This window comes from Paramacrobiotus metropolitanus, unplaced genomic scaffold (assembly GCF_019649055.1).
Source record: "Paramacrobiotus metropolitanus isolate TYO unplaced genomic scaffold, Prichtersi_v1.0 Parri_scaffold0000063, whole genome shotgun sequence".
In the NCBI taxonomy this organism is placed as follows: Eukaryota; Metazoa; Tardigrada; class Eutardigrada; order Parachela; family Macrobiotidae; genus Paramacrobiotus; species Paramacrobiotus metropolitanus.
The window spans coordinates 629,131-651,754 of NW_026570283.1; the positions used below are offsets into that span (position 1 = coordinate 629,131).

General features: G+C 43.7%; 2 protein-coding genes across 2 annotated transcripts; one reads left to right on the top strand and one right to left on the bottom strand.

Moving 5' to 3' along the window:
• Positions 1-12,118: 12,118 nt before the first annotated feature.
• Positions 12,119-14,546, bottom strand: LOC129593695 (uncharacterized). Its single transcript, XM_055490134.1, has 2 exons — positions 14,483-14,546; positions 12,119-12,993 (listed from the first exon to the last, which is right to left on the bottom strand). The coding sequence occupies exons 1-2, from the start codon at positions 14,544-14,546 to the stop codon at positions 12,119-12,121; spliced, it is 939 nt and encodes a 312-aa protein (XP_055346109.1).
• Positions 14,547-19,274: 4,728 nt separating this feature from the next.
• Positions 19,275-21,081, top strand: LOC129593697 (uncharacterized). The gene is made up of 4 exons (XM_055490135.1): positions 19,275-19,701; positions 20,135-20,427; positions 20,519-20,834; positions 20,963-21,081. Exons 1-4 carry the CDS (start codon positions 19,275-19,277, stop codon positions 21,079-21,081), a joined length of 1,155 nt encoding a protein of 384 aa, XP_055346110.1.
• Positions 21,082-22,624: the final 1,543 nt, after the last annotated feature.

Here is a 22,624-nt window from a genome sequence, read left to right on the forward strand (position 1 = left end):
GATCCGACGTTTACCGGTGTACGGTATAACAGAGTAGAATCTGAGTAGACTGTATGAGCCTCGTCAGTGTGTGCTGGGAGGATGGGTATCCGGCGCGCCTTCACTCGTTGTCGGTTTTCCTGTGTTATCTACAAGGACTGCTGTGTGTATTTTTTGTCACTTCCTGTTTTACCCATTCGCGACCAGGCGTGCAGAGATCGTTAAGGGAAGCCCTACAAACACGAAGCGGGTTTGTGAAAACGGAAATAGTATGACAACAGTGACCGAACACACTGTCGTGGCAATTTTGTTCGATTTTGCTCCACAAACTGCTCACATGCGCTTTCTGAGTGACGGTTTCCGGCAGACCATCCAACATCCAAATTCTTACTCGTTTTTTGTTAGTATTTTATTGAGGACGGAATGAAATCTCGTTGCTGCGAACGTTCTGGCTACAATGGACAGCAAACGTGATATTCCAGAGAAACGCCCGGTTCAACTCGTTGCCGGACAAAAATGGAGACCGTTAACAATGATACGTTGACGCTTAATCCCGAAAAGTGGTTCTCATGAAGCAGCTTGCTGAAAGATATCGTAAGGTGACATAATTTGTTGCAAAAATCAACGATTTACAAAACGTTATGAACAGATAAAATTTATTACCAATTTAAGTTAACAGCGGAAAAATTTCACACACGATTTTTCATGGAAAGAGTTTTAGCCGTCCCGTCCAGCTCCTCAAACGTGACAGTCACCTTTCGTTTGCCTTTAACCAGCTGGGAAACAAGGGACAATTGCTTCGACGAAACATTCCAAACACGACAGCCATCCATCGGATTCTTCTGCGCTGACACCAAACGAGTCTGGCGCTTCGGATTCGTATCTTTGTTCAGTCCGACTAGAGTCAGCTGCTGTTGTTCCATAAATCAGTGCCGCCGTTTTTCTGGCAAGTGGTACGCATGTTTAACCTGCAGCCGCCAGTAAAAATTATTGTGATCATTCTAGAATAATTGGCCATTAGTATTGCTTAGCATTACTACGTACTAGTACTTAACGGGCAATCGTTACAGACCGGAATCACGCTGATGAATTTTATTGTTATCCTGCTTCTCAACGTCGCACTATTGCGTGAGATTCTGCGCATCAAAAACTCCAACACTACGAACACGTACGCCGTCCATGCTTCCCACGCCAACTACGAGAATTCCGGCAGGTGTGCCAATAATCATAGTGGCCGTTTTGTTGTAAGCCCGGAGAAGAATGCCTTAATCTTTCTGACAGCCGTTGTCCTGCTTTTTCTCATCACACAGTTACATTACGTTTTTCACAACACCTTCCGCCTTCTAGAAACGTTTTGTGAACGCGAGTATCCTATGATGTGGCGACGCTTCGTTGTGCCTGTCGGCACCTTCCTCCTCAACCTCAATTCTCCTATAATTTTTTGGTCTACTGCAGTGTTGACAAGAACGTCCGCAGTACAAGCCCGTCCGGATAATGAGCACGTAAAGTTACAGCTACCGCAGCGCGAAGTTAGCGATTAGCACGATGGCCATTGCACTACGTTTGCCACAATACGTAAATGCGCTCCGCAGTTAGATTATCCCTTACTGCACCGACCGTTTTCTGACCACCTTCCGCCAGGCAACTACGATTATTCCCATCGAAATATATGGCGTGCACCAGGCCACCAGCCAGCCAAACGCATGTTACGTGGTTCAACCCTATGGCGTGGCGTGGCGTAGTATCTTGTTTGGCGTAACCCATGAATTTACATTTTTCGCTGTTCTCTTTCGTGCTCATCATCCGGACGGGCTTGTACAAGCCGGTCCGGAGTTAGAGCACGTAAAGGTACAGCTAATGCATAATAAGCGCGATGTTAGCGCTTAGAAGATAGCCACTGCACTACAATTGGCGCAACTCATGAATTTGCATTGTTCGCTGTTCTCTATCGTGCTCTGACTCCGGACCGGCTTGTACAGTAATGTCTACCGTCTACTGTACAGTAATGTCTACCGTCTGTGTCATGTTATGCGGCAAACGGAGCGCAGTGTGCTGAATCGCAGGGAACAGTTTCAGGTGGACAGCGGGCATCAGTCTGATATCTCATTTCCGGCTGACGATTCTTCGTGAATGAACTGCTAAAGAATATATATCAAATATACAGTAGAACCTACATGTAATAACATGTACATGTCGGTATTACGAGTACATGCATGGTACACTTGAAGTTTTATAGTCCTAACTCCTAACGTAAATCGTAGACACGTTTAACCTTGTGAATCAAGTGCGTTGACGTAACATCGGTAATACCGATTTCACGCGGATCAACAACCAGCATCAGGTTCTTAGGCGTGTCCACCTGCACATGAAAACATCATCCTGCAGATTACTGTACCTGTATGAACCAATCTGATTGACTGCATAAAGAAATTTTTAAAAAAGATATGGTGAAGTGCGGTACGATCCTACGAAAAAAAAACTTTTAACACAAAATTTTCGTATCCACCTATGGACGACTTCGTACCACTTCAAAAACGCGACCCGTTTTATCGCTTCCGTATTCCATTTATCGGTAAGTATGTATCTGTGCGCACACGTATGTCGCCTTGTCTGCTGTAACGTGAATAAGTAGGGTTTGCCAAGAGGCGCTCTCACTGTATTCCTAAATCCTAACTGTTCCACCTGTATTCCTATCTTTTTTCCATGCGGAATACACGCAAAACACGCTGCAATACAGGAGAATACAGGAGGAATACGCGGAATACAGGCGGATGACTGCGGAGCACTCAAGGAATACCAATCGCAACATGTGAATGCACGCAGAAAACGCGAGAGTATCGGAGGAATACTTAAGAATATTAAGAGTACAAAGCCGAAAAAATGGGTCGCATGTTTGAAATTGTACGAAGTCGTCCATATATTATAATATCGATATCGATTTTCAGCGTTTCCACCAATCCGGGTCTAAATTTTTCCTGCCCCACCAGTTCACCGCAGTCCAAAGTTGACAATTCAAAAAGTAATAAAAAAACTAAGGTTCTAAATTATGAATGTACGTACTTCCGCATTTGCGCCTAAATTTCCTAGAATAAAAGAAAGATAAAAGATAAATTTCTTCGTCCAGTTTCTCGAATAAAAGATAAATTTCTTCATCCATTTGGGGCGAGAACTGATTAATTCCACGAGAATCGTATGTGCGGGGTTTTGTGCTTACGGCTTCTAGCCCGAACAAATCCAGTAAAGGTCACAGTTTTTTATGAGGAAAAAACAAGAAACATTTCCCCTACCCGAAATACTAAAGTTACACCCATGAAAATACTTCGTCGAATAACGGCGATTTTGAATCCAAAAATGGCAAATTTTGAATTTGGTTACCCGGGACATCGTCCAACTCCACCCATTTTTTCCAAAGAATTTGTAAAAAATTAAAAGCTTTGTATAATGTTGGTTTTTTTCCTATTTTTTATATGGAGCGAACTCTCTCAAATGGACTCTTTCAAATGAAATTAGAAGCTTGTTAATTAAAGGCTGGATGGACCCGCAACACTTCAAAGAAGCAGACCGACATTTTGTTCGGCCACCCAGTACATACACAAAGGATACTGCAGACTGCAAAGATCGTTAGAATACAGCAGTAAACTAAAAGCGGTCAAAGAAAATTGTGATGATACATGAGCGATACGTAGAAGATACCGCGGGATACGACGGGATACTGGGGATACAAGTGAAACAACATGCCCAGAAAAATTTAAACGTGCGCAAAGTCGTCCATATCTACCTGTGTCGGCGACTCGACGTAATCGCCTCATTCGATGTCCTGTATGGCCACAGTGTTAGGCTTACGTGTCTTTACTCTTCGGGTTCTCGCATGCCAGGATGATTACAATTTGAAATTAATGTTCTGCTTTTCACTGCTGCTTTTCTCAGTTTAATTAACTACTGATTCTAGTTCCTTACATTCCGCAGGTATTTCTGAGGGTTCCTGCAGCTTTTCAGCGTAAGTTTTCAGTGCGATCCACAAATAAGACAAAGAACTGATCGAACTGATCAAAACTCACGTCCGGGGAAGTTGTTTAGCATGAGCGTACACAGACGCGGGGTAGCGTTGAGAGAATTTACTGGATCTGTAGCTCCATAAGACGTAAGTGGATGCTCGTTGAATTCCGATTAGGTGACGATCAAAAGCTATGGCCGACAACGGGATGGAAAGGCCGTTTGATATTGTGGGTAAGGGCTACACGATCCAACATTCCACGGAATACCACCTGGCCCTTCACAGCATCAGCCCCTTGAATACTGCACAGATCGTGCCATCGTCTCCTGCCAGCAGCGTACCTTCACCGCAGCATCCGCAACGCCTTGCTGCTCAGCGGGAGCTAGAAGCGGGAACACTGGGCTTGCTGACCCATTACCAACTGGCCAACATGGAGTCCGGGGTGCTGGCTGATGTTGCAGTGACGTGCCGTGCCATGTACACTTTCCAGAAGGATGTTCAGGATTTGCAGTCGAATGCGTGGAATGATTATGGTCAGGGACAGCTGCAGCGCGTACGTGTGGCACCGACCGGCCATGAAATCTCTCCCTTGCCAGCCTGGCTGGAGAACTGCGTAGGCCTGCGAGTGTACTGTACGTAATTCAACCTACTCGGTAGTGTCAGGCCTGATTTGTTGGCCGCCAGGCCCCGCATTCAGGCCCAATCTAATCCATTGCGAAATTTGTTACAACGAGTTCATAAAAAAATCGAGAATATACACTTCCTTAAGTGTGAGTTCTTCTGCCCCCCCCCGGCCCCCCCGTGATACATAAATCACAACTGCGTTTAGTGATTTATGTATCACGTAACTACCTGTGCACTGTACATGCTGGTTTGAGTTTGACAGTATCATGAAGATCATGGAAGAGCCTCACCATGGTTAGTTAAATGCTGTTGATGTTGTCGACGAATGCTTTGCAGTTCAAGAAAAGGTTTCGACGAACCGAGAGCATTCATCGTCTGACACTTCAAAGCGGGATTTCGAGGTGCCCTGGCGGGCTACGCTCCATCTGCAACGCGCTGCGGATGACTGCATCCTGACGGAAGTACAGCTGGCTTTCATTAATCCGGATGATTGCGGCAGCCCCACTGTCAAGATCAACATGGCGCCGACCCACGCTGCCAACATGAGCTGCATTAACAACATACTGCAGAACATCCGCGGGCAGACATACTCGGAATGCTGCCAAGAACTTGGCGTCTTTCGTGAAGCCTACTGTTTCGTCACCAAGCGGGTGCCGTTGCGGCGCTTGCTGGGAGAAGTGCTCAGCGCATTTCGGCTGATGATATCGGAATGTTTGACACGGGCAGACATGGTTGACTGGAAGGGAACGGATAATGTGATGCTGAAGACCAGCCAGGGTGTCATCGAGATGGATCGACAGATTCTGGTGCGTATAGGTTTTTGCTGTATAACTTTCGTAAAGTTGCCTTTCTTCGCTGAATGTCATACGGTATAATCCCATTTGCTCGGTATAGTCCCATTTGTGAAGTCGATCGGCGTATCAAAGATCAAACAGGAGAAGCGCGCACTAGTGAATATTTGTGGCAACGTATAAGCGTGGAAATTCCGCGCGGAAACGCGGCTTCTGTCCTGGGGACGGTTGGATGTTCTCGAGAGTTAGAAGAGTTGTTTTACTTGTTCTAATTGTGGGGTTTTTTAAGTATATGTATAAATGGCATCTGCTTGTCAAGTACCCATCTTAACTTAAAATTTAATGATCAGCGGTTTGAGGGAACCATCGACTACCGGGGTGAACGATAACTGAATTGTACAAGTAAAATTAATTTTTTAATGTGATACTTTAAATGAACCTTATTCCTTTAGAAAACACGGCAGCTCGATAGATTCCGAAGTGATTTTGATTTGATGTTTTAAATCTTGAAAGCTTGTTTTCGATCGTAGGTTGGCATGTCCCCGAAAACGCGTGCCATTTTCGCAGAAGGTGTACATGGAAAAGTCAATTCGTACAATTTAGACTACAGCAGAGCGACTGTGGTAACCGTGCTGGAAGCGGCCATGTTAGGACGCGCATCCTTGCCGGTGGATCCGTGCCGAGCGACTCCGTCCTTCCTACACGAGGTCATGCAGTTGGCATTAAACTGGGAAATTCCGCATCTGCAGCTGTGGACGCAGGTAGCGTTCGTGGAACGCTTGTGCCATCCGATAGTCAATCTGGAACAGATCCCTGTCTTGGATGCGGTCCGGATCATCGGCGAGCATGCGGATCCAAACAAACTGGGCAATCGGATGGTTCTGTGCGGGTTGATCAGTGTACTGCGTATCCTGCATTCAGAGACCGCGCGCTGGACGATGAATGAGCTGATGGAGTTGATCGCAGGTTCAAACAATTTTGCGTCGTCTTGGAAACAAATCGGAGTTCAAACTGATGGAATTAAAGAACTGCAGTAAATCGAAAGTGCATGAAAGGTTTGACATCAGTTCTGTAATCTGCAGGTAAGCCGGGAATGTGGAAGAACGTCATCCAGCCAACGCGATTGCTGCCTGATGCCACGATTTTCGTTAAAACTCTGATGGGGAAAACTCTCACGGTACCAGTGAATTCGGTCTATTGGGTGTATCAGTTAAAATGCGCGATCCAGGACATAGATGGGATTCCATTGATCTGCAGCGACTGATATTTGCTGGCAAACAGTTGTGCGACAATCTCACTTTAGCGGACTACGGCATGGCCACGCATGCGACAGTGCATCTTGTTCTGCGACTGAGGGGATGCTAAAAATGTTGGGTCAGCGGGCGACGTTTGGCGGGCGCTTCTAATGCGTAAAATTTTTTTTTGTTCAGCTTGCACAGTAATCAGTGACAGGATTGTACGCGTATCTGGTTTCCTGTTTTATTTTCATTAACTTGTTTGAATTCTTGAGTTTTTGCTTGCATTTCTGGATTGCATTTAGCGGAACATTGGTTACATACAGTAGCATTTAGACATCAAAAGCTTGCTGACTGCAGAATTATAGTATCGCACTTACGATGTTAAAGAAATCCGTAGCTGTAGAAAGCCGTGGAATGTGGAAAGCACTGCTGCACTGCTTTGCTTCCCTATCTAGTAGTTAAAAACTGCGTGGCGGTATCATTCCCGATTAGCTAGCGGAAATTTGAAAAAGTATCGTCATTTCAACTCAATGTCATAATAACATTTATTGTGACATAACAAATTTCATTTTGTAATATCTTCCGCAACATTAGGTTGCTGAACTTCGATAGACAACAGTTTAGACACCAGCCGCTGACCAGTGACTACTACCCAGCTAAATCTTAATTAAATGTTACTTGAAGGTACACTGGGTTTTTTGTCGAAAGTATGGCGGTAACTTGTTGCCTATTTGGCACTTAGCAGTGACTGATCATCCAAGTACGAGCCGCTGCTCCTGTTAAAGTTACCAGCAGTGGGAAACGGTACATATACGAAATAACACGTGATTGAATTCTCATGGCAACGTTATGCATATCCATACATATCACTGCCACGAAAAATTTAATCAAATATTTAATCAAATAGTTGTGTATTGCAAAATATCCATATTCGATTTCGATGCACCGGCTTGTGTGGCGTTCCACTGAGCAGAAAATCACATTTTTGTACTCGCGTCTTAATGGGGCACAAACGTGTCATCGCCCTTCGAATTTCCCTGAGGCCACTGGCAACGCAAAATAGCACGAAATTACGGTTCGTTTGTTGAGTCTACAAAAGCTTAAAATATGTATGTAATTATATAATATATAACTATGGCGTTTATTTTTCCTCGACAAGTCCACCATGCAGATTTTAGTTCGCAAAAATTTGAATACTGTATATTGCTCGTGGCAGTGGTATAACAGCCACTGTCATGAGGACTATAATCAGATACAAATCATACAATAATTATATGGCGGGCGAAATGTTGATAACAATGCTTTGGCTTCTGCATCGCCAAGGTTGCGACACGCGCTCGTTATTAGAACGAACTCTGATCTTCAAACAAATACTATTCGGTTATTTTTCCAAGGTGTATCCGATAATACACTCAACCCCCTGGAATAAAATTATCAGTTTCCGTGTAGACTTTTTAAAACTGTTTAGTTGATTCCAACCCTACAAATAACGAGGCAACTGGAAAAAGCCCGACTAGCGCATAAAAACGGTCCGAAATTATTTCGTTAACCGAAGATATTTCGTACCAGCGCACACCGGATTCCACGAGGACCCAGAATGAATGCATAGATACCCATTTCTAGTCTCGGTGTAGCGTCTGCTAAATTGAGACTAAATACGAGTATCCATGGACCATGTTTAAACAAATCACGGACAATGTTAAAGCAGCACCTTGTTACCTCAAAAGAACAAGCGAAGCTATGTAGCCTATTTGGAAAAATTTAAATGAAAAAATGAATACGGACGCAAAATAATAAACCAACTGAAAATTTCAACTTGGAGGAAGCAACGCTCGCTAAAAAAATTCTCTTATACTTTGTACTTTGTGAGTGCATGCCGCCACGTTCATCTGTACTTTGGATGCACGATACTACGGATTCGGCTTAACAATAAGGGCTGTTACATTTTTTCCTCGATGCTGACCGATAGCATGCCGGTCTGGGTTTGTGCTCAATACAAACCTGTAGAAAGCGAAACGAACTGTCAATTCAGTGGCATATCACGCATTTACGGTATATCTGTAGAAGCACTCGCTTTTCAGTAAACATCGTCGCCCGTTACATGAAATCAGACGCTTACTGCAACTTAGGCTTGGCTAGCAAGGTGGTAACATTTTTCGTCCGCCAAACTGTACACTGCCCGGGTTTAAAAGATTACATGACCTGGGAATTCTAATAACAGAAAAAAGAACTTACCTACTGTAAAGCTTGCGCAGCTAGCAAGTCGAGAGATCGTTACCAGAGAGATCGATCGAACGTCGAGAGATCGTTGTTAGCGAGCAAGTCGAGAAATCGTTTTTATCTTGGATGGTACTTCACTGAAAGTTTACTACGTCGGTCAGCAAAAAATAAAAAAAATATAGAGGGTATCAAGCTGCGTTATTGTCTGCCTGACGCTCTGACCTAATAGCATTCACAAATGCATCGGCCATCGAGGAAGCAATTAGCATGACTCACCTGACCATATTGGGACATCTTCGTAATGCGGGTGTAATGTACATTTTTTATAGATAAGTAGGATTGAGGGATACATACCTTAACGATACTTCTACCGGGAGTGTAGATGAACACACTTCGGAATGAGCATAGAGAACAGCAGCCTATAAATGGCCTTGAACAGTCATATCGAGATATATTTAGAGTAAGAAGGCGTAGCCTTCTTAAGTTCTTATGCAATGAACATATACTGGTATGTACTCTGTAAATCCCTCAAAACACAAGCCGTTAAACTGAGCGTTTGCTGTTGGTAATGGTTCAATGCTCTTGAAACGCACGTGTTCTGGCTCCGATCTTTCAAAATTTTTCTTTAAAACGATAAATTCTCCCAAGCAATTAAAATCAATAATCTATTGCCAGTCTTGCTTGTGCAAGCGTGGCGTTTAAGGATAACAAAGTATACCGTCGCATTTTAGCGATACAATTTGGGGAAAAAAAACAATGTAGTTCACTTGAAATTTGCAGTTGTCGGGTTCGCAAGGCGCGGATTCGCAGTCATCATCATGTGTTACCGCCCGACAACGAATATATTATTGCTGTCGAAAACACCTTGCGGTCTGCTGACCGCCTACCGATCACTTCGGCCGTTTTCATTTCGGCCGCGCTCATTTCGGCCAAAGTTGTTCGACCGCCATTCACTTCGGCCGTGATTCACTTCGGCCGTCATTCAGTTCGGCCGCCGATCACTTCGGCCACAGTACATTTCGGCCGACGTTCAGTTTGGTTTGATTTACAAGAAAACATTACTTTCGATATAAGTTTGTCGGAAACTTAAAACGGTAGGATCAAAAAAGTGATAGCAAAGGGCCGCGTTCATATCATTTGCACGCACAATTTGTGTGAGCAGTTCTTCAAGGGCTACGGTCACCATCATGTCTCCCTGTGATGACCCGAAAAAACGAATCCTACAGGAAAAGTACTAAAAACCTAACCGCAAGACACCAAGAAAACATAAAAATAGAAAGAAATCCCCATATTATTATGAATCACCTAAGGATAACCTAAGAATACCAATGATAACAAAAATAATCGTAAAAAACCTTTGAAAACCTACGAGACGATAACAAATCTAGAAACCTAAAACTCAAGAAACCTAACAAAACCTAATAATCGTAAGAAACCTAAGAAACCTAAGAAACCTAAAAACCTAATAAATCTAGAAACCTAAGAAAACAAAGAAACAAAGAAACCAATGAAACCATAATATACCTAAAAATCCTAGATAACCCAAAAACCTGGGAAACCCAGGAAAAACGCCAAGATGTCCAGTTGCCGAAATGAGCGTTGGCCGATTGAGTGTCGGCCGAAGTGAGCCACGGCCGAAATGAACGTTGGCCGAAGTGAACCTGTTCGGCCGAAATGTAACGCGGCCGAAGTGATCGGTCGCGCTGCTGACCAGAAGAACCGGTTTTGTAGCTATCGTACTGCGAAAGAACTTTACGCTTTTATTGATAATTATTTGCTCGTTCTGTTTGTCTAATATTTTCTCGTTCGTTTCTGCAGGGGTGAATGGCGGATAATGGTTGAGTTACCGTTACGTAAGATGCGCATGCTCGTACCTGTACAATATGCCCTCTCGCTGCACACCTTACACACCTCTGTAACTTAAGGTGCGTTTTGTTTTCAGCTTATAGTTTGTTGCTGCTTGCAAAGTTATTGAGGTCCTGTATCAAAAGGGAATCCAAATAGTTCCTTTAACTTACAAAAGACTTTAAAATTCGATTCTGTTAGCTGGTTATTTAAACCAAAATCGCATAGCTTATAGAGCACTTTAAGGTGCGCAGCGAGAGGGCTTAATAGGATACTGCATTCTTTCGTGCTAATGCAAGCAGAAACGATCGCGCGTCGGAACTGAGCACTGCCATGCCATTGGCAGTGCTCAGTTGGCAGAGACCAGCGAAGCCCGTTAAAGAAGAAATTGCGCAACGCGCAATTCCACAGCTCCAAACGGCCGAGTTTGGTGTAAATACGGAGAGCAGTTTTGCCGTGGAAGCTTTCAAGGCGGCTGTAGAAACTAGATGTTTTCCAAACAATAACCTTGTTATCAGTCCGTACTCCGCGGAACTTGTCCTGGCAGCGCTATTGCCCGGAACCGATGGTGAGCTATATTCATCGCTGATGAAACTTCTGTGTCCCGATGAAAGGTCTTTTGCCGACTTAGTAAAGAGTTTAGATGCAGTGAACACGGATGGCGCGTTGAACAGCGCAAATGCTGTCTTTTACGATGCCAGCTGCCGATTGGCAAGTCAGTACCAGGAAGCTGTGGAGATGTCAATAAAATGTGGGTTTATTCAAACGCCGTTTCGAGCTGCTCCAGATCGAGCTTTGGAGATTGTCAACCATTTCGTTGCGGAGAAGACTGACGGAAAGATAACGTCATTTTTCCCCGAAAGCCGACCCAATGCAGCCCTAATTCTAATCAATATTATAGATTTTGCCGGGCAATGGGCAGCGCCATTTAATCCGCAACATACTAAGCAAGACATCTTTTACTGTACCGGCGGGGTAGAAAAAACTGTGAATTTTATGAAAGAAGAACATGCTTGCATTCGTCATTACAATGTTTTGCAATACGCCAGAGCTGTTGTCGAGGCCGGAGATCCTAAGATCATTATCCTGGATGTAAAAGGAATGAAATTCAGTGTCATGATTTTATTACCAGCGGAGTATTCCGCTGATGGAATGCAGAAGCTGATAAATATGTTGACGATACAGCGGCTTCTATCGTGGCGACTGAAAAGCGAACCCGATGGTATGCTGTACATCTTGATTCCCAAATTTCGCATCCGCTGCAGCACGGACCTAATCCCGGCAACAGTAAAAGTGGGCCTGGAGCCGATGTACATACCTTCTACGGATAACTTTTCGCGGATGTTTTCTGACAAAACCGAACTGAAAATAGATGAATTCAAACAAGAAGTGATTTTAGGTAAGCACTGCATCCGTATTATAATTTTCTAACTGGCAGTTGGGAATCCTGGATTCGCTAAGTTCTCGAAAAAAGAATAATCGGTGAACTTTTGATTATTTTCCGAGTTTATTAATCTTTTCAGATGCACAAAATTAAAAATCAAATTAAGCAATTTGAAAGTAGGCAGTGCACTGTCCATGTGCAGGACCACTTTCTTGGCGTCCGATCCGTATAGCCGCGGTACGTCTTTTCGGATCATTGGCTTCAGGACAAGGTCGATAAATACCTTGTGATCAACTTTGGTCTCAGGGGGAACGACGTACATTGCAGTCTGACCGCGCCAGGAGATGCCCATTGCCAGCATCACTTTTTTGGGCCAGTTTTTGCGGGGCAACTTTTGCCAACTTTCAGGAACGACAACATTTTTCCGCTTGTAGTAGTAGTCTGTCTGCCCGGATAAATCATCAGTAGTAATCCACATCTCGTCCATTGTTAAAAGAAACTTCAGTTTTCGTCGCGATAAATACCTCAAAAACGTCCTGGCGCGCTGGGCCCGTTGTACAGCTTGGGTCGCCGACAGCGCGTGGACCTTCTTCTTTTTCAGCAACTTCGCGTCCAAATTCTTGGCCAAAATTCGGCTCACAGATCTAGCAGAGATCCGTAAACGTCTCCCCTTCTCCCGAATAGAAGGAGGATTCGGAGAATCAATCAACTTGGACACTTTCCGGATGTTCTTCTGGATGCACACTGTAGGCTCGTTCTGCGGTGGCAATTTTTTCGTCTCTGGAGGGCTCGCGCATAGTCGGGCTCGATTTTTCTTGATGATCCTTTCAACCGTGCTCTTACTGAGTGGTTTCTGTAGCTCAGATAATTTTTCCACAATTTTCCGAATAGATAAACCACTGGCATGTAGGAAAATCACTAGTTCACTACAGCCTTACGTTCAAAATCAACTTCTCGAGGCATTTCTAAACATTTCAACGTTAACTGCATTTCAATAAACTCAAAATAAAATTCTGTACAACTACACAAGCGAGTATAACAGCCCAAACTACAGGGAAATTAGCAGACGAATTTAGTTTGCACTGTCTTCAACTTGGCTGCCGCGCACCGTATCTCAAATTTGTGAACGTAAATTAAAAACTGAAAGGTATGGATTCGGACAGTATGACTGAGTTTGTTTGTGACCTTTTTTATCAACACCAGCATAGATCCGTGTTTGGCTTTTAGCTCCATTTGAGTAGAGCGTAGTAATGCTATTGACAGCAGGTAATTTGTGCTCCTCTTTCGAGTTCTCTGAACTTCCATGAAATTTTGTAGATGTGGATGAGTACGGCGTGAAAGCGACGGCTGTAAGTGGGTCACACTTGGTGTGTCATGCATTAGCTGAACTGCAGCCAGAATTCGTAGCCGATCATCCGTTTTTGGTGGTCATTTGGAATGAGGTGGTCGGTGTACCAGTATTTATCGGACAGATCTGCGATCCAACCGCGTAATCTCACTGCATTACACAACCTCAAACAATGTCACTATCAGTGCATTGACTGCGTTCCGTGCGGACGAAAGTTCTGGATAATGGCTTAAAATTCGGTTTTGGTGTTGACATTTAAATGGAAGGTGAATAAATCACTCTTTTAATATAAATCTTCTTCGCCCAGAGTTTGCCTAATTCCGTTATTTTGTTTGCCTGAATTTATTTATTCAGCATATCATTGTAGTTCACAATATGTGTTTTAAAACATAACTTATCATTTAAAATCTGGAGCCTCCTTTAATTTTGAAATTTTTTTGGTCTCATATCCCCTCTACTATCTGTACTGTTATTGCTCCGGCAAAGAGGAATCTATATGTACAAGCCCGATATTTGAACAAAAAACTTTTCCAGGTACTGTACTGACACGATATTTGGGGTCAGCAAAATCCCCTGGACCGCCCGCGTTAGTTGTCGGCTGCCGACATCAGTGAAGCCGACAACTAGTGCGGGCGGTCCAGGGGATTTTACTGACCCTTTATATGATGTCAGTACAGTATCCAAGTTTTTCAACAACCATAAAACTGTACGTAATAATTGCACTCGGAAAATTCGGGAGTGTGGTATTCGCTGCACTCAATTCGACGCGCGACTTTTCGTCGCGATGACATCGGGCCATGGACACACGGACGCTGGGAGGCTTCAGACTGGGACATAATGCATGGAGAAGCTTCACCTTTCGGACATTTTGCCGCGGACATTTTGTCATGTTTTCTTATACTTCTTATGACCGCTTCCCAATATGGCTTTTCTGAAACTCAGTACTGCGCATTTGCTAAAGTAATGCTGCACGAAAATCTTGGTAACTTTTCCTTACTCTAGTAAAGAGATGGTTGTTTTTCACGCTGCAATGATCTACACCTATAACCCATTTCGTACCACTCTGTAGAAGCAGCCCGTTTCTTTGTTCTTTGTACTCCGCGTATTCCTGTGTATCCCTCATGTATTCTGTCTGTTTTCACGTTGTATTCTCAATTATTTTGCTTTTGTAAGTACGTCCGTTATGTCAACCTGTGCTGCATTAACGTACTCCCACGTATTCTACCCGTATGCTGACCGTGTTAACAATGCATTCTTCGGTTTCTTAGGCTTCTTAGGTTTTTAACTGGAACATCAGGAAATACGTGATGAATAGTGACCGAATTCGCGGGAATGCGCTAATATGCTATAGGAAGACAGCAGTCATGGAGGTCAGGGAATACATTAGGAATACAGGCAGAATACAGGTAGTATACGTACGTTGGAATACAGGCACAGCCCGCAGACCTACCAATCTCGCCTCTATGACTAAGGTACCTTTAGTCTTCAGCAGTATTCCAACGCATTCCATCCGTATTCTGCATTATTTCTACTGTATTCGCGAGGTGTTTTCCATTATCTAGCTTTTAGACTGGCTGTTTCTTCTTTATTGTGTCTCCGTATTCTCCCGTATTCCGCTAGTATTCCCCATGTATTCTTGGGTTTCCTAATTTGAAAAATAAGAATACGTCTTGAATTCGGGTAAGTACCTGCGGAATACGTGATAGTACCTCGATACACTGAAGAAGACTGCAGTCATACATCAAACCTAAAGGAAAAACAAATCAGAAGACTGCTGCACTTATTATACATACTTTAGTACGTGGGTATTCTGTCGCTTTGATGAATACAGCTACCTACACTCTCCATTTCCAAATTTCGTTAGTACTGCAAAAAAAACAGACAGTGTTGCGGTCTCAAGCATTCTGACCGAGCCAAGAAAGAAAAGACAAATCCTGAGGCCTCACAAACTTACTGCAAACTTTCAATACATTTAACTAACTAAAAATATTTTTCTGATAAATAACCTATTTTGATTGAATTTCTAACGTTTTCTGGGCAAACAGCATCGTCAGCTTTGCGCGACGTCTCAGACTCTCCATTGTCCCAACGAAAATGTTTAGTATCATTTACATGTTCGCCTAACTGACGCACGCACGCCACAACAAAATCAACAGTAGATTAGTCGCTGGACATTCAAAACTTTCACAAAGCAAGCCAGTACGAAAATAATAGTCAATACCCCCCTCTTTCCAAAATTCAAGTGTGGTCACATAGATTTTAAAGATTTCAGGCTCTGCTTCTTTGTTTAACTGGTTATGTCGCTTTAATGTTCTTAATGAGTGATTTAAGGCTCTGAAGGTTTCTAAATGTTTCCTACTGCGGATTTTTATCCGAATGTGGCTATATAAGCGCCAAGCTTGCAGCAGCTAGATGGTCCACTCTGTTGTAGTCCACTGGAAGTCATCTAGCATTCACTTGAGCTGTGTTTCGTAAATAACGTTTCCACATCGGAATTTCTACGTTAGATACAGCTTCGCACAGTGCCTGGGGCAGCACATAACACATAACATAATAAGGAGTTTGTAACGTGACACCTGTTACAGGTTCTTGAAAATGAAGCTGTTTTTGTTTGGAGATCTCACTTCTTACTTGTCCATATTCTTACTTCTTACTTGTCCATATTCGTACCGATTCGGTACGAATATGGTACCGATTCGGTACGGTACAATATTTGGCTGTTTAATACGAGTACAACAATAACGACTTGTCTCTGTGCTGGTGAGCTTTTTTCTTTTTTTTGGAAAAATGTGAGTTTTGCTGAACTGATTAGTAATTTTACTGCGTATTGCGAGTAGATACTAGATACCGCCTAAACTGCGCGGAATATATCAGCTACAAAATAATCAGTTCGTTAGCTGCGGTCTATAGCCGTCTACCCGTAGAGACCTTCAAGTGGCCACCTATGTTAAGTCAATGGACAACATACCTTCAAGTGGCCAGGTATCAGTTATTTGGCCCAAGAACCGATTTTCTCCCGGTTTTTTGGTACGGCATGTTTAGCTCAACTTGCTCTTTACAGATTACTTGAAAATTTTAAAATCGGTTGAACCGTTTTTTAGTTATTTACGTTGTAAAAAACCAGTGACGAAACGCTTAAGCCACGCCACAAGAGCCCCTACACTACGCCAGCTTATTTCACTTATCAACCACACATGTGCGGGTGCAGCAAGCACTCGCTTTATATGAGAGGATATGAGCACAAAGGCAACCGGGAGCAAACTAAATTTTAAAAAAGTCATTAAAATTTACAAAAATCAGAAATCAAAACAATAAAAATCACAAATTAGTGAGCATGCGAAAAATCACAGGCTACTCCTAGTGAAAATAAAAATTCAAAGGTTAGTAAACACCGGTTTAATAGCAGTACGACAACAATGATTAAAAATCCTTTCCATACTTGTACCAGCCGTTTTCCCAAATCAATTCACTGATCCCTGCTAACCGGTATCCTTAATTATCCTATAAATTTTTATTTTGACTAGCCTGATTTTTCGCATGCTCACTAATTTGTGATTTTTATTGTGTTGTAAATTATAATGACTTTTTTAAAATTTAGCTTGTTCCCGGTTGCCTCTGTGCTCATATCCGCTCATGTAAAGCGAGTGCTTGCTGCACCCGCACATGTGTGGTTGATAGGTGAAATAAGCTGGCGTAGTGTAGGGGCTCTTGTGGCGTGGCTTAAGCGTTTCGTCACTGGTTTTTTACAACGTAAATAACTAAAAAACGGTTCAACCGATTTTAAAATTTTCAAGTACTCTGTAAAGAGCCAGTTGAGCTGAACATGCTATACCAAAAAACCGGGAGAAAGTTGGTTCTGGGGCCAAATAACTGCAGCCTGGCCACTTGAAGGTATGTAGCCCATTGACTTAACATAGGTGGCCACTTAAAGGTCTCTACGGGTAGATTTTGTGCAACGCCCGGAATACAGAATCATAAACAGCTTTGACAACTATGACTGTAATGCAGAAACATGTCATACATACGTTAGGAACTGTGATTGCGAGTTACTCTTCATACCATTACTGAGTTCATATTATCAATTTATCCACACGCTGGACATGCTGTAAATTTACCCTTCACCTATATTACCGATAACAATACAGATAAAAGTTTTCGGCATAAAGTTACGTTCAGTGAATTCACAATTTAATGATATGAATTTTTTTCGCTCTGCACAGAAGCGTTAATGCCTAATAACAGTGCACAATTTCAGTTTCCACAACTTATACAACCCAGCCTTTATCGTGATATCGTATCACTTTCATTTACTGAAAAATCTGGTTTGCAATCGCTTGTTCAGGTAAAAGAATGCGGCACTGGTTCGTAGGAGGATGATTGGCGTAAATAAAGTCCCGGTAGGGCGCTAAGTTCAAGTATTCAGTAAAGCGCATTCTTCCTCGTATTTTTGCCGTCCTACAAAAGGCAGTTTATTATTTAAAAAGATAAAGGCATGTTGCAAATTTTTCTACACAATTAACACTTTCTCGATTGCACATACCCGCACGAATGAATTGCTACCACTTGATCTTTTAATTTCCAGGAGTTAGTTTTGCAGACGAGAGGGCTTCCACTGTCCCCGGAACTTGGAAACTCTAACCCAAGCGCGCATAAGTTGTGCTTGAAAATAGCTGAATCGACTTTTCTGCACTCTTCTAGTGTAAGAGGAACAATATGCCCTTCTTGCAGAAAGGATGAATACGTCTCATTATGCTCCCAAGACGAGCCCCCTCCAGGTAGTCGGCATTCTTCCGGAAACGGCAAACTGTGTGCAAAACTAAACGGAGCTTCCTTGATAAACCGCGTGAATCCCGGTATTTCCTGCAGTTTAAGTTAATTTATGACGGGGAAATAATGCAACTGTGATCTCTGTAATAAACCTTAGACCATAGAGACACAATAAGATATTAAGAATATTTAAAAAGTTTAGCACACCTCGGCTAAACTTATTTGACAAATATCATTTTCGCATAAAATGGGATGATATTCCTCATGGCAGTAATATGAAGAAATGTCGATATTCAGTGCACTCGCTTCTTCATCATCCAAGTTGTGGCGTCCCAATGAGCAACGGACCCGATCGTAAAACTCGAGTTGAAAGGCGGCACAAACACGCGCCGCAGTTACAACTTTTTTGGTGTCAACCTACAATGCAAATACACAAAAACTGGGGAAGCGCACTGCTTGAGGCTCGCACTGTAAGACCGAAGCGAAGCTAGCAAAAGTTTAGATCATGTTGATTTAAAGTACTAGTATTATACATAGAGTAGTGCGTTTTACGTAGAACTTTTTAGTGCAAAGGACTGAGTACCTTCCCAAATTTGCAGATAATTTGGAAAGGTACCCGGAAAGGCTGTAACGTTTTTCTCAGTACTCCGCACATTCTGTTAAAAGCGTCTCATTAGCAATTCAACGTGGTAATGCTGTTTTAGTAATGGGTACCGTCGAGAATGTTGTTTTGTTTAACCGTATTTAATCTTGATATTGTTATCGCGCTACTGAAATAAAGTACGTACAGAGTCAGCAACTTAAGTGACTTAATAGTGTGCTTCTATAATTTTCATCTTCTGCCGTTTAAGTTTCATTGTCTCATTAACGCATCAAAACGGCATTGACAAACAAGTGTCAAGCTACCTGGTTAATAAGAAAAAAACATGTTGACTCCGTCACACTTGAAGGGATGCGCAGTCGCTGTAAATTATCAGCTGCAAATCTGTGTCTCTTATTACCGTATACTGCACTCTAATGCGGATACTTCATCGAATTTGTTATAGTACGAGGTACAATCTTGCCTGCAGCGATACTTCAAAGTATGCGTTGTCCGCTCTTCATGCTCCTCCGCTGTACGCAGAATCAGCAGGCGACAATCTTCTGCCCGCACCACCACTGCTGCGTCAAAACGTCGCTGTGGGTTAACGACACCGTGATGTCCTCCCTTCGGGCCATCCGCACTCGCCCCCCGCTACTGCTGGTGGTGGTGTTGTACATGGGAGTAGCGACGTGGTTCAGCATTGCCAGTCTGTCCATGCATCGCCTGCAGGATCGCAAGGAAGTGTCCGATGGCTTCCCGTACAACGGGAAATTTTACGTGCATTACATTCGATTTAAACCGGATAACGGTAATACGACGCTGCGGTTTCTGGATTATGTCAGCATAATGTCGGCGCTGAAGAATGTCCGGCCGGATAAAATTCTCGTTCATGGCGATGCGGAACCAAGCGGTGAGATAAAAATTAATTGTTGATTCACTGTTTTCTGAATGCACTAAATTAAAACGACCTCACCGATGCTGTTTACTTAAACGCGAATTTAAAGTCTGCAAACAAAAACAAAAAGCAGCATGCAGCAACAAGCCCAGTGCGCACAAATTATCAGCAATGGGTTCGCAGTTTGCGCAGAGTATTAGCCGCTTATTTGTGCAGTTAGCGTTAGAACGATGCACCAACTGTTTTAATCCAACGCTGCAATTGCTAACGAATAAATATTTCAACATTTTTTCGATAAAAATTTATTCGTACTACTGATCACTGTATTTATTACACTTACCCGGGTAGAGTATATGTATGCTTTGGCTCTGTTAAGTAATACATGCAGCGTCATTAGGTATATATTGGCAAGCGGCTATGAAAGGCGGCATCATGGAATTTCGCTTCCGTAACATAACGAAACGAGTTGGTAAAGGCAACAAAAAGGAAGTGGCATATCGAGAGCACTCTGCCGACATCGCTAAACTGGACGCTCTACTGGAATACGGGGGCGTTGCCGTGGATTTTGACGTGTTCTTCGTCCGTGGCGAGCGTATCAAGGAAATCCTGCAGCAGAAGCAATCCATCACGTGCTACGGCGACGAAGACGGCTACAACATCGGCTTCGTTGCCGGCCGGAACTCGGCTCCGCTCCTCAACGCCGGGCGGCGCAGTTACGAGGATATCTACCAGAAAGATTGGAATTTTAATCAAGCTAAGGTTCGTTGACAAGTTTTCTAAAAATACCAACAAATTGTTATCTTCCTTGCCTTACAGGCTACAGCATATGTTTGACTAAATTCCTGTGTAGGTTTCCCGGTATTTAAGCATCATATACCGGGAATCTAATTATGTCGCCGGTGCCGTCTGCAACAACCCGCACCCACACGGACTGCGTAGGTTTTTCACGGAATTTGGGAAGATGAACTGGAGCAACTCGATGGCCATCCACACGTATCACAGACACAGCGGGGTGGTGATGGAAAGTCCAGAAGATCTTTACACCGGAAACTACACGAATACTACGAACGCGGAAATGCTGCGGACTTTGTTCGAAAGGAAAAACTTGCCGCCGGTGGATCCGACATTCCGGGATGAGATGGACCCGTTGACTGGACTGAAAGTGGGTGAGACAATCGCCACGGCCATCCCGATGCCCAGGAAGACAGCGGCAACAACGGCGAAAATAAAACACGGTGTTGTGACAAGGGGTTTCACAATAAAAATACCGCTAACGCAAAACGTTTCGTCGAAGATCGCTGCAACGATTACAACGAAGGCAATATCTGGGACATTGCCGAGCGTAACTGTGGCAAGCGTTGTCACGACGGAGATCCGGCAGAACGTTTCCTCAAGAACCGTTACGACAAGTAAGATATCAGTTACAGGGACTGCTTCGCCAACAACAGTGTCAACCGTTGCGACAACAACCAAGTCAACTATGGCGACAACTACACCAAATTCATCTGCCACCGCGGGGAATGTTTCAGTGATAACAGTGTCCTCTAAACCCTAGCGGTTACTGCTTTACGTCTTTTCTTTGATGTGATTCTGTTTGCTTTACTGTTGGGACGAAACTTATGGTTCGTTTACATTATGTAAAGCTGTGCCTGAAACTTCCTCTAACTGCACGGGTGCACAGCTTCATTAACAGAAACGAAAATAATGAACACGATTGAACGCCGCCAGGAACAGATACATCGTCCCGGCTGTTTCGTAGAACAGTGAGTTATTATACCCGCTCAATAAACTCAGCTTAAAGTAAAGTTAGTAAACCATATCCGGCGTCTAACAAATCAGCGCCTTTATAGTCAGAATCGTCAGCACGCGATAACCTGTCGACCGACGTGGTCCCGGTTGACTGTGGCTGTCGAGCGCGTAATTCGTTGTTCCCGATAAACTGCCCTCCCGCTGGGCAGTGACTACCTGGGCGCGATGCCGTCGCTTCAACATAATAAACGGTAAACCGGCAAACACCGTGACGTGCGTGAGCGCGTAGCACCAGAACTCCGTGAAGACCAAAAGCGCCCATTGCGTCGGTTGCTCGTAATTAACCCGACAGAACAGCCGTTCGGTTAACATATCGGCGCAACGGAAAAGAAATGTAAAAGGTTGGTTAATATCAAACTGATGAGGCAGATGTTAAACGGGGTGCTGCTAGAATGGGTGCGAATCAGAGCGAAGAGAATCGCGGCGTTGGTTAGCGCGTCGCAGACTGCTAAGACGAGAACGGGGATGGGAAAGACAGTCCAGGTGGCGGTAATTGCCGCAACAGTCAGGTTCGATGCATTTACTGGTCACTGCCATTGCCATATCTGTTCAGTTCATCTTCGTCAACACCTGGCTGGAAAAAAATCGAAAACAAAATAAGTATGAAAAAAATAGGAAAGAAAATTAGAACTTAGTAAATTATAATCAAAATAGGTAAGAATTTGCAAAACTTATTGCGAGGGATCCTATGTAACAGACAAGCACGAGGAGATCACGAGTGAGCTTTATTGTACAAATAAAGGGGGAACAATGCTGCGTAATAGTAGGAAAGCAAGAACAAAGCACTGATGGCTAAATCTAGCAAGTGGATGCCAGGAAGGTTCTTGAGCTTCTGATAGCGTGAAAGAAGTGCTGGCGGCAACCACGTGCTGTGTGCCATCAGCTGTGTGATGATGCGCAGACTGGACTCTATCCAACGCGAGTCGTACGCCTCTGACATGCCTCTGGGCGGGAATCCGAGCTCCTGCGAAGGATGCTCCGACTCGGTACCGCACCAATACCGCACAACTCTCCGGTTGGACCCATGTGGGGTCGCCGGTACGCGTTCTCTGGCAGTGGGAGTCCGGTGTCTGGTCGACCGTCCCTTCTTCACTTCCGAACCCATGAGTGGAAGCCACTCACGGCCAAGAAATCCGGAAGCCGCTCG

Bases quoted from the DNA above. Each gene is read 5' to 3' on its own strand.
- LOC129593695 (XM_055490134.1), bottom strand. From the start codon at position 14,546: ATGAGGGATACACAGGAATACGCGGAGTACAAAGAACAAAGAAACGGG. The intron at 12,994-14,482 runs GTACGAAATGGG...GTAGTGAACTAG, and splicing joins CGGGCTGCTTCTACAGAGTG to TGATTTTCCTACATGCCAGT.
- LOC129593697 (XM_055490135.1), top strand. From the start codon at position 19,275: ATGCGTTGTCCGCTCTTCATGCTCCTCCGCTGTACGCAGAATCAGCAG. The intron at 19,702-20,134 runs GTTGATTCACTG...TAACGAAACGAG, and splicing joins CGGTGAGATAAAAATTAATT to TTGGTAAAGGCAACAAAAAG. The intron at 20,428-20,518 runs GTTCGTTGACAA...ATTCCTGTGTAG, and splicing joins GGAATTTTAATCAAGCTAAG to GTTTCCCGGTATTTAAGCAT.